Consider the following 14,788-nt stretch of genomic DNA (forward strand, 5'->3'; position numbering starts at 1 on the left):
CCAGGGGAGTAGAAGAGTTTATTTAAAAAAAATTCTGCTTTTAAAAGGGACATTTTTATTATTTATTTATTTTTGGACTGCGCCCATGTGTTATCTGTAATAGCCCAGCATTTTTCTGTATGCAGTTGACACATGATATACATATTTTAAAAGCTTTCTGATGACTACTAAAAGTGATCTGCATACAGCGGAATAGTGCAGGGAAGAGAAAAGACAGGAGGCAGCGCCTCATGTGTGTTGCTGTTTGGTATGCGATAATAGAAAGTGATTAGTTGCGCTTACCGTTTTTAGTTGTGAGAAGTCACAACTGCTTTTCCTCACTTGGCTGGTATTTCCCCGTCCAGCATACAGGATGCCTGCGCTGCTGCCTAGGTTCCTGCCCGTAACACCAGAGCGGTCCTCGGGAGGAGAAGAATCGTAGGAAAGCAGAAGAAAATCGGAATCTCTATGTCGACGCTTTCACAGGAACGTGATGCCAGGTCGGTATAGATGAGTAATATTTCTTTATCTTTTATTAATACAAATCTACGCATTTCAAGGGTGGAATGCCCCCTTCGTCAGGACAGTATTACAGAAGACATTTAACAAACAGTGTTTTTTAAAAGACAATTTTGGCGATCCTACCTTTCCAAAACCAATATACGACTGACCCTTTTTGAATCTGATATGTAGCAACAATTTTCTTTTGATCGATCGTTTATTCGATCAACTTGATTTTATCTATTTGTTGTTTTTTATACGCGTTGTTTATACGCGTTTTTATGTGGAAAACAGATTACATTATTTTTAGAAAAAAGATTTTGTTGTTATTGTGAATAAATGCTGTACAATAAAAATAGGCCCACAATAATAACCTAATAACTATGATCCATATATTTACATACAGGTACCTGCCTCCCACCTCCTGGATCCCCTCTGTTACTTTACATAATAAAATACCTTAGTTGCTACTTTGTATGCCGGCCAAATATGACTATAATTACATATACAGTGCAATACCTCGCTTCATACTAGCAGCGCGATTCCAATGTCAAATAGAAGCAGTTGTATACCGCCAGCCCTTTGTTACCTAAAAGTAGACCATCAGGACATTAGAGGCGGCATGTATACTTCACCATCAGGGAGCTGCAAGTACACGCCGGGGACTTGCACCCCGAGCGCTTTCCCATATGAATGAACTAACCCCGTAACTCCTCCCCCCCCCCTTTCCCGGGTTCTGTCATTCTATGTATATAAAAATATTCCCATGTTTCAGCTGACTTGATACATTCTACAACATTAGTCTGAACCTCATACACACAGTGCAACACTTCGCTTCACACTGGAAGCGCGAACGTAACATATGTTATATATATAAGTACACCGCCAGCTTCAGTGTCTTATATCAGAAAAACAAAAGCATAAAAATGGAAAGAGAACTTAATCTGTACTAGCTAACATCTGTCATTATAGCTCTATGTCCCATAAATAATTAGTATAATCATTATGCAGAAACACACCCATGTCCGGCCCCTTTTCCCTTCCCACCATCTGGCCTGTGCGCCAAAATAGTCTTTTAAAAAACTGTTTGTTAAAGGTCTTCTATAATACTGTCCTGACAAAAGGAGGGCGTTCCGCCCTTGAAACGCGTAGACTTGTAATAATAGAATAAATATTACTCATCAATACGACCTGGCATCACATTCCTGTGACAGCGCCGACATAGAGGTTCCGATTTTCTTCAATTTTCCTACGATACAGAGGAATAGTGGGAGGACACAGATCACCCCCCCCCCCCCCCCCCCCCCCCCGAAATCCTCAACTCCTCCATATAAGACCTGGAGGCCTATGACATCAATACAGCAACACAGGTTTCTATGAAAACTGCTCACATACTTTTGCATAAGAAAGCTAAAGAAATGTACATTATGACAATGTGAGACCCATACTTACCTTTCTGAATAGGGAGGTCTGGCGGCAAATAATGAGCCAAACAACTGTAAGCTACATCTGACAAGGGATCTCCCAGAGTAGACAGTTCCCAGTCCAGAACACCAAGAACTTCCGCCTTCTCCGGATGAAATACTAAGTTATCCAATCTAAAGCCATCAGAAAAAAAAATAATATATCAAGCAGGAATGCACTCCATCAAAAAATAGGAAATTATGTAAACTCCTTACATGTGTGGCCCTGTTGGATTTAGAGATTGAGAATTCCAGTGCCACAAGGCGACAGTGCTAATCATTTTACCCACTGCCACAATAGACCAGGGAGCATAAAGCAATCCTTTATTACAGAGACAGAATTACACTTTAAAAGACGTTTATGGCATCCCCAAAGGATATGACATAAATGTCTCATATATGTGGTCTCTACTTCTAAAACATGCACCTATGCGGAGAAGGGGGTACTGCACTTTGCATGGAGGTGGGACCCACTTATGTCAGATGTTTAGCAATACCCCATTACAATTTTTTTTTTTTAAGCATTACCTAAAATCTCCATGTACAACAGAGGTGATCTGGTTGGGCGGTAGATGGCGTGGGAGCCATTCAATAAGTCTTTCCATGGCTGGGATTGTATGGGTCTCACTAGATCTGTACTGCTTGGTCCATATCTGGACTTGCCGTTGAATATATGCACCTTTTCAAAAGCAAATGAAAGATATTTCAGCAACTGGAACAATAAAACAAACATCTAAAACATTTTATTGGTAAAACTTTTTAACAAGTTATATTTAAAACACAACTACTAGTTAGGAAAGGGAGGGAGTTGGGGCAGCTTCCTGCTCCTGGATTCCAAGGCCATCAGAAATCCTTTTTATTCATAGCAGATATTATCGTCAGTCCAACCAACATTCCAATATCTTACAATCAATAATCTCATCAGTTGGATCCAAATTTCTTAGTGGCATAGAAAAAAAACTCACAAAATCACCCTTATATTTTTTTTGCACATTACACAAATTCAATTGTTTTTCAGAAACATTCTCTTTTACAATACATGAAAATGCAAAGAATTAAACCTTTGTATTTTCATATGGAATTCTCTGGGACTCTGAAGTAGGGATGAGCGAATTCGATTCGCATAAAACTTTGCTCTAATACTGTACGGAGGAGGAGCTCCGTACAGTATTAGAATGTATTGGCTCTGATGAGCCGAAGTTATTGCTTCGTGAAGTCTCGCGAGTGGGAACAGTGCAGTGAATACTAATGAAGCTGGGGAGCCCTTCGGTTGGGGGAAGGGCCCTCTCCAAGCACCCAGACATTATTTTACAGGTTATAGCATGAAAAATAAAAAAACTTTTTACATTTTCTTTTGCCTGTATGGGGCCCACAAAATTATGATGGCAGCCCTGGGTATCACCTTTGTGGAGACTTTCCCTTCAAAGCTCAGCCATTTTTTGCTGCAGACCTCTCTTTCTGTGGAATTCAATAACATGAAGGTCATTCTATGGTAGGTTGTAGAAACAGTAGAGCTGCAACACGGTCACAGTCACGTTTCTGGCATGGTTCCTGACACTCTTCCCCTCTCCCATTAGTATACTTCTGTACTTATACTGCTCTCACACAACTAAGCTAGCAAGTTCACTCTAAAGACGAACAAACGGCTTGCTCCCTGTTCAGGTAATGTTACTTTAGCACTATCTATCTGATCCTGCAGATAAAGTGCTGCAATAAGTCTGCTCCAGCTCTGCCCCAAAGTCAAATGAATGGAGTGTGTGGCCTGCCAGTGAATGAGGCAGTAGGTTGGGAGGCTATACTCAGGGCCAACAGATACAGTCCAAACCACACCCAGTTAAAGGGAGTCTGTCACCACATTTGAGCATATTAGACTGATCAAATAGCGTTATATGTGCCACCGAGAACTTAAAAACTGTACCTTTGTTGTATCTAATGGAGTTTTCTTTCAGCAAAAAATGAACTTTTAAGATTCTGTAAATGCTCCCTCTCAAGTGCCCAGGGCGGCGTCTCAATTGTCCGAGCCCCAGGCAGCACCTCCTCAACGGCTCATAACCCCGCCCTCCGTGTGCCTCTGCCCGCCCGTTTACGCTCCTCCTTTCTCCTTTTCCACTGCGGTCAAAATCGTAGTGGGCGCAGTGGAAAAGGAGAGAGGAGCAGAGTAAATGGGCGGGCAGAGGCACACGAAGGACGGGGTTATGAGCCGTTGAGGAGGTGCTGCCTGGGGCTCGGACGATTGAGACGCCGCCCTGGGCACTTGAGAGGGCGCTGTTGTGGAAATTTTATTATGCGGACATTTTATCTTAGGATGTGTGTGTGTTTTATAGATAGTCATCATGTCTCTCAGTGGTAATGGTAGATTATTGTATACATGTGTTTGTATGGGGTGTGTCCATTGTCTGCACAGCCACATTGGCTGCCCCTCCCTGTCCTTTGATATGTCATCACTTCCTGTATCCTTGTCCTGGGCCAGCCCCTTTTACACCTTTTGTTTTAGTCAATAAAGGACGAAATGGGCAAGGAGGAGGGAGGAGATGCTCAGGAGAATTGAATCAAGATGGTAGCATTTGGGTGGTCCTCTGGCTGCGGCTGATGAAAGATGGACTTACCTTTTTCCTTACACAAACTTTGATGCGAGCTGATTGCAACTATTAATATTTTACCACATCAGTTGGCGAGCACAGTTAGGGAGCTAATTTTTTCTCCCATTATCAGCAGAACTTAAAGGAGACACAGCTTAATTTTCAAAAAGCAAAAAAAGCCGGCATAAGGTAAGAAAATCCTTTTCCTAAAGTTCATTTTTGGCTGAAAGAAAACTCCATTAGATACAACAAAGGTACAGTTTTTAAGTTCTCGGTGGCACATATAACACTATTTGATCAGTCTAATATGCTCAAATGTGGTGACAGACTCCCTTTAATGTACAGGTTTTCAACATACCAAAGTGCTATGGAGGTTATCTATTAAAGGGAACCTGTCATCAACTTTATGCTGACCTCACTGAGGGCAGTATAAAATAGTGACAGAAATGCTGATGTCAGCGGTGTGTCAGTCATGAGCTAAAAGTAAGTGGTTGCTGAGAACCAGCATCATAATCATTGCAGCACAGGGCTTGAAAAGAGTCAAATCTACCTGAGAAGAGTCCTGGTTATTCCTAATCTCCTGCTGATGATTGGCAGTTCTCTCCTAGACAGAAAGGGAGAAAACTAGGTAGAAGCCGGTCCGTCATCAGCAGGTGGGAGGGAGAGAAGGAATTCATGAATAACCATGACTGTTCTCAGGTGTCCGGGACTCTTTTCCAGGCCCAGTCTGCAATGATTGTGATGTTGGTTATCGGCAACCACTTACTTTTAACTTATAAATGACAGACCGCTGAAATCAACTCACCTGTCTCTACTTTATTCTGCTGTTAGTATGGGCAGCACAAAGTTGATGACAGGTTCCCTTTAAGACCAGTGTTTTAGATGCCGTTCATAATAAACCCCTATATCTGGTGGTGGATCCCCCGGAATTATGAAGAGGCGCCGGCCTCTTCATAACTTCGACGGATCCACTAATATAAGACAGCTTCCCATAAATGAGATGGGCCTTCCAGCCTGTCCCCTTCCCCGCCCACTTCTTTAGACATGGCGTGAGAGGGGAAAAGTCACAGACTCACCGCAATCTGCACCTGAAATACTCCTAATATAGGCGTAATTCAGCTTCATAAATGAACCCCTATGTGTCTGTCCAAAAATTAGCAGGAGCGATTCTCCCAAATCTTGCAAGGAGGTGATGGATACTGAGACTAAATGTCTTCATGCATTGTAAAGCAATAAAAACAATCACATCTTCAAATCAACAAAGCTCAAAGTTGAAATCAGTGCAAATGTGAAAATGATTTAATTACCTTGTTTCCCATAATCCTCAAGCTTAGCTGCCTGGATATCCACACTATGAATCTTGCATAAAACTTTATTCATCTCAGTGTATACAGCATGGCGCTCTTTGGCATCCAGCCCTGGTAGTGAGGGATCTTTAAAGATACGTCCAGTGAAGTACTCCATCAGATAGAAAGGAGTTCCAATAATACTGCCAGGAAACAAACCGTTAAAGGAGTTATCCAATCCCTATAATGACCCGGAGATTGCCCAGGCTCCTCCTCTAGAGCATACTTACCTGCTCCCTGGCACCCCTGTCCCTCCGAATCCCTGAACGGCTGCCGCTGTTTTGATCTCCGCGATGGGGGGAGCAGCCAGTAGCAGGCAGCGACAGTGACCAGCATCCCTAGAATTGCAGGTGACGCTGTTGGCTGGTCCCCTCCCATCGCCTGATGTTTTGATCTGCCCAACAAGGAGATGCAGCGGCTGTGCACGGATCTGGAGGGAAGCAAGTGTTGGGGAGCAGGTAAATATTGTCTATAGCAGAGTCCCAGGCATTCTCAGGGTCATTATAGGGCTAGGAAAACCCCTTTAAGTCTGTATATCAATATTAATTATAATTATATTCAAATACCCTACAATAAGCTCGAGAACTACTCACGTAGAATCTTCACAGAGGTTGAACACCTTTGGTACAGGAACACCTGCTTCCCCAAGGGCTTTCAGGATCCTATAAACAAGTATCATCATGATTACAGAAAAATGACATTACCCATTCAACATCTAACAGTATATATGTCTATGTATTTTACATTATCCGCATAGAAATAATATATGTGCATTTCCAATAAACTATAGTCACTACTGCTATCTCCAAACAGTGAAGCTTGGTTGATCCTGTCTATGGCCTCTTAAACGTATGTATATGTTAGCTTGTAAGGTAATACATACACCTTCATACACATACACTCTTGGTTCGGATGAGCATGTATTTGCTTTCAGTGGGAAGAGAGGAAAAAGCACCGCTAGACACTGCCGGCGTATTTGATTGAGCACTGAAATTCAATGTACCCATTCCGTCTCTCCCTTGACTGTTAGGGAAAAGTTGGGGACTCCCCAAACACATTAGGCTCCATTCACACGTCCGCAAAGGTGGTCCGCATCCGTTCCGCAATTGTGTGGAACGGGTGCGGACCCATTCATTCTCTATGGGGACGGAATGGATTCGGAGAGCACACTATGTGCTCTCCGCATCCGCATTTCCGGAGCGCGGCCACGACCTTCTGGTCCGCAGCTCCGTAAGAAAATAGAGCATATCCTATTCTTGTCCACAGCTGCGGACAATAATAGGACTTCTCTATTTAGTGCTGGCCATGTGGATCCTCAATACACCATGGACGTGTAAATGGACCCCAAGACTGTTGACCAATCCTGCGAAAAACATCACATTTGGCTCACAATCGTTTAATGTTTATGGGAGCCTTTAGTGCCATGTATACTTTCATTACAGCATAATTTAGTATTTGTGATACTTGTTTACAAGAGGTACATTGACCAAACCAATCAAATCTTGTAATATTCTTAAAGTGACCCTTTAGTTTATGCAGCAGTAATAGCAGCAGCCAGGTCAAGATATCTCCCTAAGCTAGGATATATGGGAGAGAAATAGTCTGAAAATTACCCAAGATATTGATGATACTTAAAGCTAACCAAAAATGTGCCCAGTGACAAGAATGCCTTAAATTGAAAAATGATCCTGAACTCACCTGTCCCCCCTAGTTCTCTGCCCCACTACTCCAGTCCTCCTCCCAGTGTTTGTATACAAGGCTACAGCGGTGTTGTGCAGGTATCTGAACCGTGGGGGTTCAACACCCAGTACCGCCGCTGATCAGTTGTTTGAGAAGGCACTGGTCCTCGCAGTAGTGGCCTCCTTCTTGCTCACCGCCGTACGTTGAATAGCAGCTGTGCTTGGTATCACAGCTCAGCCTCATTCACTTCAATGGGGATGAGCTTCGCCTAGGCCATGTGACCAATGAACATAAGGTCACACGGCTTAGGGAAAGCTGCAAAAAAGGCCGTGGCTACGAGAAGGCCGTGGAAAGCACGTGGAAAGCACCAGTGCCTTCTCAAACAGCTGATCGGCGGGGGTCTCGGGTGTCAGACCCACACTGATCAGATATTGATGACCTATCCAGAGGATGGGGCATCACTAAATATATCTCGAAAAACCCCATCAAAAGCCACATACACACAACCTTGTGTGTTTTGAAGTCCGAAAACATGGATCCCAGCGATGTGCATGCTGCCATTTCTTTTTTCCTACCCCTGTAGAAAGCACAAAACAGACAAGAATATGACATGTTCTATCTTTTTTTGCAGGCTGGCGGAATGGACAAACTGATGCAAACAGCATCTTTTGCGGCCCCATTGAAATGAACGGGTCCAGATCTAGCGTTGGGCGATTCACCGCTATACAGTCGTGGCCAAAAGTTTTGAGAATGACACAAATATTAGTTTTCACAGTTTGCTGCTAAACTGCTTTTAGATCTTTGTTTCAGTTGTTTCTGTGATGTAGTGAAATATAATTACACGCACTTCATACGTTTCAAAGGCTTTTATCGACAATTACATGACATTTATGCAAAGAGTCAGTATTTGCAGTGTTGGCCCTTCTTTTTCAGGACCTCTGCAATTCGACTGGGCATGCTCTCAATCAACTTCTGGGCCAATTCCTGACTGATAGCAACCCATTCTTTCATAATCACTTCTTGGGTTTTTGTTTGTCCGCCCGCCTCTTGAGGATTGACCACAAGTTCTCAATGGGATTAAGATCTGGGGAGTTTCCAGGACATGGACCCAAAATGTCAACGTTTTGGTCCCCGAGCCACTTAGTTATCACTTTTGCCTTATGGCACGGTGCTCCATTGTGCTGGAAAATGCATTGTTCTTCACCAAACTGTTGTTGGATTGTTGGAAGAAGTTGCTGTTGGAGGGCGTTTTGGTACCATTCTTTATTCATAGCTGTGTTTTTTGGGCAAAATTGTGAGTGAGCCCACTCCCTTGGATGAGAAGCAACCCCACACATGAATGGTCTCAGGATGCTTTACTGTTGGCATGACACAGGACTGATGGTAGCGCTCACCTTTTCTTCTCCAGACAAGCCTTTTTCCTGATGCCCCAAACAATCGGAAAGAGGCTTAGGGCTCTTTCACACTTGCGTTGTCCGGATCCAGCGTGTACTCCACTTGCCGGAATTACACGCCGGATCCGGAAAAACGCAAGTGTACTGAAAGCATGAATCCGTCTTCAAAATGCTTTCAGTGTTACTATGGCACCCAGGACGCTATTAAAGTCCTGGTTGCCATAGTAGTAGTGGGGAGCGGGGGAGCAGTATACTTACCATCCGTGCGGCTCCCGGGGCGCTCCAGAGTGACGTCAGAGCGCCCCAGGCGCATGGATGACGTGCCATGCGATCACGTCATCCATGCGCCTGGGGCGCTCTGACGTCACTCTGGAGCGCCCCGGGAGCCGCACGGATGGTAAGTATACTGCTCCCCCGCTCCACTTTACCATGGCTGCCAGGACTTTAGCGTCCCGGCAGCCATGGTAACCACTCTAAAAAAGCTAAACGTCGGATCCGGCAATGCGCCGAAACGACGTTTAGCTTAAGGCCGGATCCGGATCAATGCCTTTCAATGGGCATTCATTCCGGATCCGGTCTTGCGGCAAGTCTTCAGTTTTTTTGGACGGAGCAAAAAGCGCAGCATGCTGCAGTATTTTCTCCGGCCAAAAAACGTTTCGTTCCGGAACTGAAGACATCCTGATGCATCCTGAACGGATTTCACTCCATTCAGAATGCATTGGGATAATCCTGATCAGGATTCTTCCGGCATAGAGCCCCGACGACAGAACTCTATGCCGGAAGACAATAACGCAGATGTGAAAGAGCCCTTAATCGGAGAATATGACTTTGCCCCAGTCCTCAGCAGTCCATTCACCATATTTTCTGCAGAAGATCAATCTGTCCCTGATGTTTTTTTTGGAGAGAAGTGGCTTCTTTGCTGCCCTTCTTGACACCAGGCCATCTTCCAAAAGTCTTCGCCTTACTGTGCGTGCAGATGCGCTCACACCTGCCTGCTGCCATTCCTGAGCAAGCTCTGCATTGGTGGCACTCCGATCCCGCAGCCGAATCCTCTTTAGGAGACGATCCTGGCGCTTGCTGGACTTTCTTGGACGCCCTGAAGCCTTCTTAACAAGAATTGAACCTCTTTCCTTGAAGTTCTTGATGATCCTATAAATTGTTGATTGAGGTGCAATCTTAGTAGCCACAATATCCTTGCCTGTGAAGCCATTTTTATGCAACGCAATGATGGCTGCACGCGTTTCTTTGCAGGTCACCATGGTTAACCCTTTTAACAGGTCAAGTCTGCAATTTTAACCCAATCAGCCTGACATAATGATGTCCAGCCTTGTGCTCATCAACATTCTCACCTGAGTTAACAAGATGATTACTGAAATGATCTCAGCAGGTCCTTTAATGACAGCAATGAAATGCAGTGGAAAGTTTTTGGGATTAAGTTAATTTTCATGGCAAAGAAGGACTATGCAATTCATCTGATCACTCTTCATAACATGCAAATAATATGCAAATTGCTATTATAAAAACTTAAGCAGCAACTTTTCCAATTTCCAATATTTATGTAATTCTCAAAATGTTTGGCCACGACTGTACAAGATATAATATATACATACCATAAGGACCAGGCCAAATTTTGGAAATCTGACATGTTTAACTTTATGTGGTAATAACTTTGGAACACTTTTATTTATCCAAGCCATTCTGAGACTGTTGTTTTCTCGTGACACATTGTACTTCATGAAATTGGTAAATTTGAGTCAATATTAATTACCTTTATTTATAAAAAAATCCAAAATGTACTGAACATTTTGAAAAAAAAATAATTTTCAAAATATGAATTTCTCTGCTTTTAAGGCAGATAGTGATACCTCACAACATTTTTATTACTTTACATTGCTCATGGGTCTACTTTATGTTGGTATCATTTTGTAGATGTAAGTTAATTTTTTTAGGACGTTAGAAGGCTCAGAATTTTAGCAGCAATTCTTAAAATTTTAAGAAAATTTCCCAAAACATTTTTTTAAGGACCAATTCAGTTCTGAAGTCACTTTATGCGGCTTACATAGTGGAAACAGTCCATAAATTACCCCAATTTAGAAACTACACCCCTCAAATTACTCAAAACTGATTTTACAGACTTTGTTAATCCTTTATTTATTCCACAAGAATTAAAGGAAAATGGAGATGACATTTCTAAGTTTCACTTTTTTTGGCAGATTTTTAAATTTTTTCCTGTAACACTTGTTAACAGTCAAACAAAACTCAAAATCTGTTACCCTGATTCTGCGATTTACAGAAACACCCCACATGTTGTCGTAAACTGCTGTAAGGGCACACGGCAGGGCGTAGAAGAAAAGGAGCGCCATATGGTATTTGGAGGGCAGATTTTGCTGGACTGGTATTTAGACACTAAGTCCCATTTGAAGCGCCCCTGATGCACCCTATAGTAGAAGCTCCCAAAAAGTAACCCCATTTTGGAAATAATGGGATAAGGTGACAGTTTATTGATACTATTCTGGGTTACATATGTTTTTTTATGTTTTTTGTAAGGCCGTTCTGGCACAGTTTTTATTTTTTGTTTTTTACAATGTTCATCTGACAGGTTAGATCATGTGCTATTATTATAGAGCAAGTTGTTATGGATGCGATGATATCAAATTTGTCTACTTTCTTTGTTTGTTTCACTTTTATATAATAAAGGATTTTTTTAAAAACTAAATCATGTTTTGGGTCTCCACTTTCTGAAAGCCATTTTTTTTATTCGTTGGGCGATTGTCTAAGGCTACTTTCACACTAGCATTCGATCGGATCCGTTCTGAACAGATCCGATCATAATAATGCAGACGGTGGCTCCGTTCAGAACGGATCCGTCTGCATTATTTTTAGCATATAACAGCTAAGTGTGAAAATAGCCTCGGACGGATCCGTCCAGACTTTCAATGTAAAGTCAATGGGGGACGGATCCGCCTGAAGATTGAGCCATATTGTGGCATCTTCAAACGGATCCGTCCCCATTGACTTACATTGTAAGTCTGGACGGATCCGCACTGATCCGCACGGCCAGGCGGACACCCGAACGCTGCAAGCAGCGTTCAGCTGTCCGCCTGTCCGTGCGGAGGCGAGCGGAGCGGAGGCTGAACGCCGCCAGACTGATGCAGTCTGAGCGGATCCGCTCCATTCAGACTGCATCAGGGCTGGACGGCTGCGTTCGGGTCCGCTCGTGAGCTCCTTCAAACGGAGCTCACGAGCGGACCAGCGAACGCTAGTGTGAAAGGAGCCTTAGGTAGGGTGCTATTTTTTACGGGATGAGGCGATTGTTTGATTGGTACTATTTTGGGGTACATATGACTTTTTTATCGTTTGGTATTACACTTTTTGTGATGTAAGGTGACAAAAAAATTGCTTTTTTTTGGCACAGTTCTTATTTTATTTTTCATGGTGTTCACCTGAGGCGTTAGGTCATGTGATATTTTTATAGAAATGGTTGTTACGGACGCAGAAATACCTAATATGTATACTATATTTTTATTATTTCACTTTAACACAATAAAAGCATTTTAGAAAAAATAAAAAAAAGTTTTTGTCTCCATTTTCTGAAGACTTATTTTTTTTCTTTTTTGGGGGGCGATTGTCTCATGTAGGGGCTCATTTTTTGCGTGATGAGGCGACGGTTTGATTGGTACCATTCTGGGGTACATACAACTTTTTTTTATCACTTTTAATACCTTTTTTGGGAAGTGAGGTGGGCAAAACTTCAATTCCATCATCGTTTTTCTTTTTTTATGGCCTTCACCGTCCAGGGAAAGTAACATGATCCTTTCATAGAACAAATAGTTATGGATGCGGTGATATTAAACATGTGTATTATTATTATTAATATAAATCAGTGCGATTGCCGGCCCGGAACAGCCCTCATTGGTCCGGGGCCGGTAAGCGGAGATCCCTGTGTGTACCAACCGGGGTCTCAGTGCTGTCACCATGTCTGCAGACATGGTGACAGTTTAATGCCATGACGTGTATACTCATCATGGAGCGCTAAGTAGCAGTGCTCCATTACAAGTATACACGTCAAATAGCACTAAGGGGTTATTAAGAATTGGCAATATGGGGATATCATAGTTTCTTAATTACCGCAGTATTTTGTGAAGTCACGCCTGCTTCTGCCAAAGAAAACATCACTGGATGTAAGAGGTATGTGGGGCTGTATTACCCTATATGTTTAGCAGCACTGTATGTAACATCCACCCAGATATGTCTTTAAGGCCTTGTGCACATAACTGTATTTTCAGTCCGCATTCGATCCACATTTTTTGCGGATTCAATACAAACCCGTTCATTCCTAAATCTGTGTGCCTGTGCCTCATTACATGGTGTGGGACAATGGGGCCACAAGGAGACATTACTATAATGTATGAGACATTTTATTGTATAAGCCCCATACAGTATAATGTCTTCTTGTGGCCCCTATAACGTATAGAGTAACGTCTCTTTGTGGCCTCCATACTATGGGAACATTACTGTATGGGGGCAACAAGGAGACATACGCTATGGGGATACAATTTGTAGCCCAATTCAGTATAATATCTCCTTGTTGCCCCCTTACAATTTAATGTCTACTTGTTGCCCCGCCGCCCCATACAGTATAATGTCTCCTTGTGGCACAAAGTGTTTTTTCTTCTAAATTTGTATTTATCGCAAAATATATTATTATCACAGTAAATTTCTTAATATTGTTATCCCGGCAGATGCCATTGACGTCACTTACCTGTGTTTGCTGGCTCGGTCTCCATGTTGTGGTGTGGTCATCTATCTCTCCCAAGGTTGACAGCTTTCTCCTCTCTTCCCATTGAAAAGCATATAAATGCTTGGCCAAAACGAGTGTATATGTGTAAGAAGGAGTCATGTCGGAGGTGTCTGGCAGAAGCTTTCTCCTCTATCCCAATTGAAAGCATATAACTGCTTGGCCAAACAGGGCATGTATGTGTGTGTGGATTTGGGATGGGTATCTGTCATCCCCAGAAGAACAGCGCTGCAGCCCTTCTACATTCTACATTGACACTATAGAGGAAATTTAAAGAATTTCATAGGTCATTAGTAGAGTGTAGACCCGCTACAAGGAATTTGATTTCCTCACATCAGCTACTGTCTGAATCACTCAAAGTTGAATATTATAATTACCTAAATTACCACCAACAGTGTTTGGTGAACATGAAAGAACCAGAGAAGTTTACTAACCTATACTCCCTCTCCACAGCATGAGCTGCAGGAAGCAGCTTTCCTGGAGGTTTTTTGCGTAGTACAAGTTGTCTTCCATTAAATCGAACATAATAGGTTGGGTTGGACTGTCCATGGCTGAACTGTCGTACAAAGAGAGCGCCTGCAATAATCACAGTTATAGTTCTCATGACATGTTTTCTTCTGAGTATCTACCTCTATTCACGGTACGGATGAGCCAAGGGCGCTCTTAATTCTAGATTTTCTGGAAAAAATACAAACCTGATAATTCTTCGCCAAATGTATTTTCAAGATACTTTGTCAAGGAATCTCTTGGGAAATCCATAGTAGGTCTCACAGAACGAGTGTTTGGAACAAAGTCTTTTAAAGGGAATCCCAACTGATTTTCTAAATCTTGAAGTGCATCGTTCACGTTATTTACCTGTTTAAAATACTTACATTTATTATTTTTTTCAAATAATGGTCTTATACAGAACTAACAAAGATGATGTACTGTAAGCGATTTATTCCATAAAGAAATACTATGATATTTACCTTTACTCATTTTTGGGAAATACCAGTAGGTGGGATAAAGTTTACAACCAGTATGAAACTACATAGTAAAATAGTATTGA

General features: G+C 42.5%; 1 protein-coding gene across 3 annotated transcripts in view; it reads right to left on the minus strand.

Annotated features, from left to right (window-relative positions):
• ACAD10 (acyl-CoA dehydrogenase family member 10) overlaps positions 1–14,788 on the minus strand; it is a 141,296-nt gene that overhangs the window by 59,477 nt on the left and 67,031 nt on the right. For all 3 annotated transcript variants that reach the window (XM_044275779.1, XM_044275781.1, XM_044275780.1), the window contains exons 6-11: positions 14,436–14,595; positions 14,175–14,316; positions 6,462–6,530; positions 5,830–6,011; positions 2,472–2,622; positions 1,933–2,078 (exon numbers count right to left, since the gene is read on the minus strand). In XM_044275779.1, the coding sequence (XP_044131714.1) occupies positions 1,933–2,078; positions 2,472–2,622; positions 5,830–6,011; positions 6,462–6,530; positions 14,175–14,316; positions 14,436–14,595 (850 nt within the window). The remainder of the gene's footprint in view (positions 1–1,932; positions 2,079–2,471; positions 2,623–5,829; positions 6,012–6,461; positions 6,531–14,174; positions 14,317–14,435; positions 14,596–14,788) is intronic.

The sequence above is a fragment of the Bufo gargarizans genome, chromosome 1 (genome assembly GCF_014858855.1).
Source record: "Bufo gargarizans isolate SCDJY-AF-19 chromosome 1, ASM1485885v1, whole genome shotgun sequence".
Classification (NCBI taxonomy): Eukaryota; Metazoa; Chordata; class Amphibia; order Anura; family Bufonidae; genus Bufo; species Bufo gargarizans.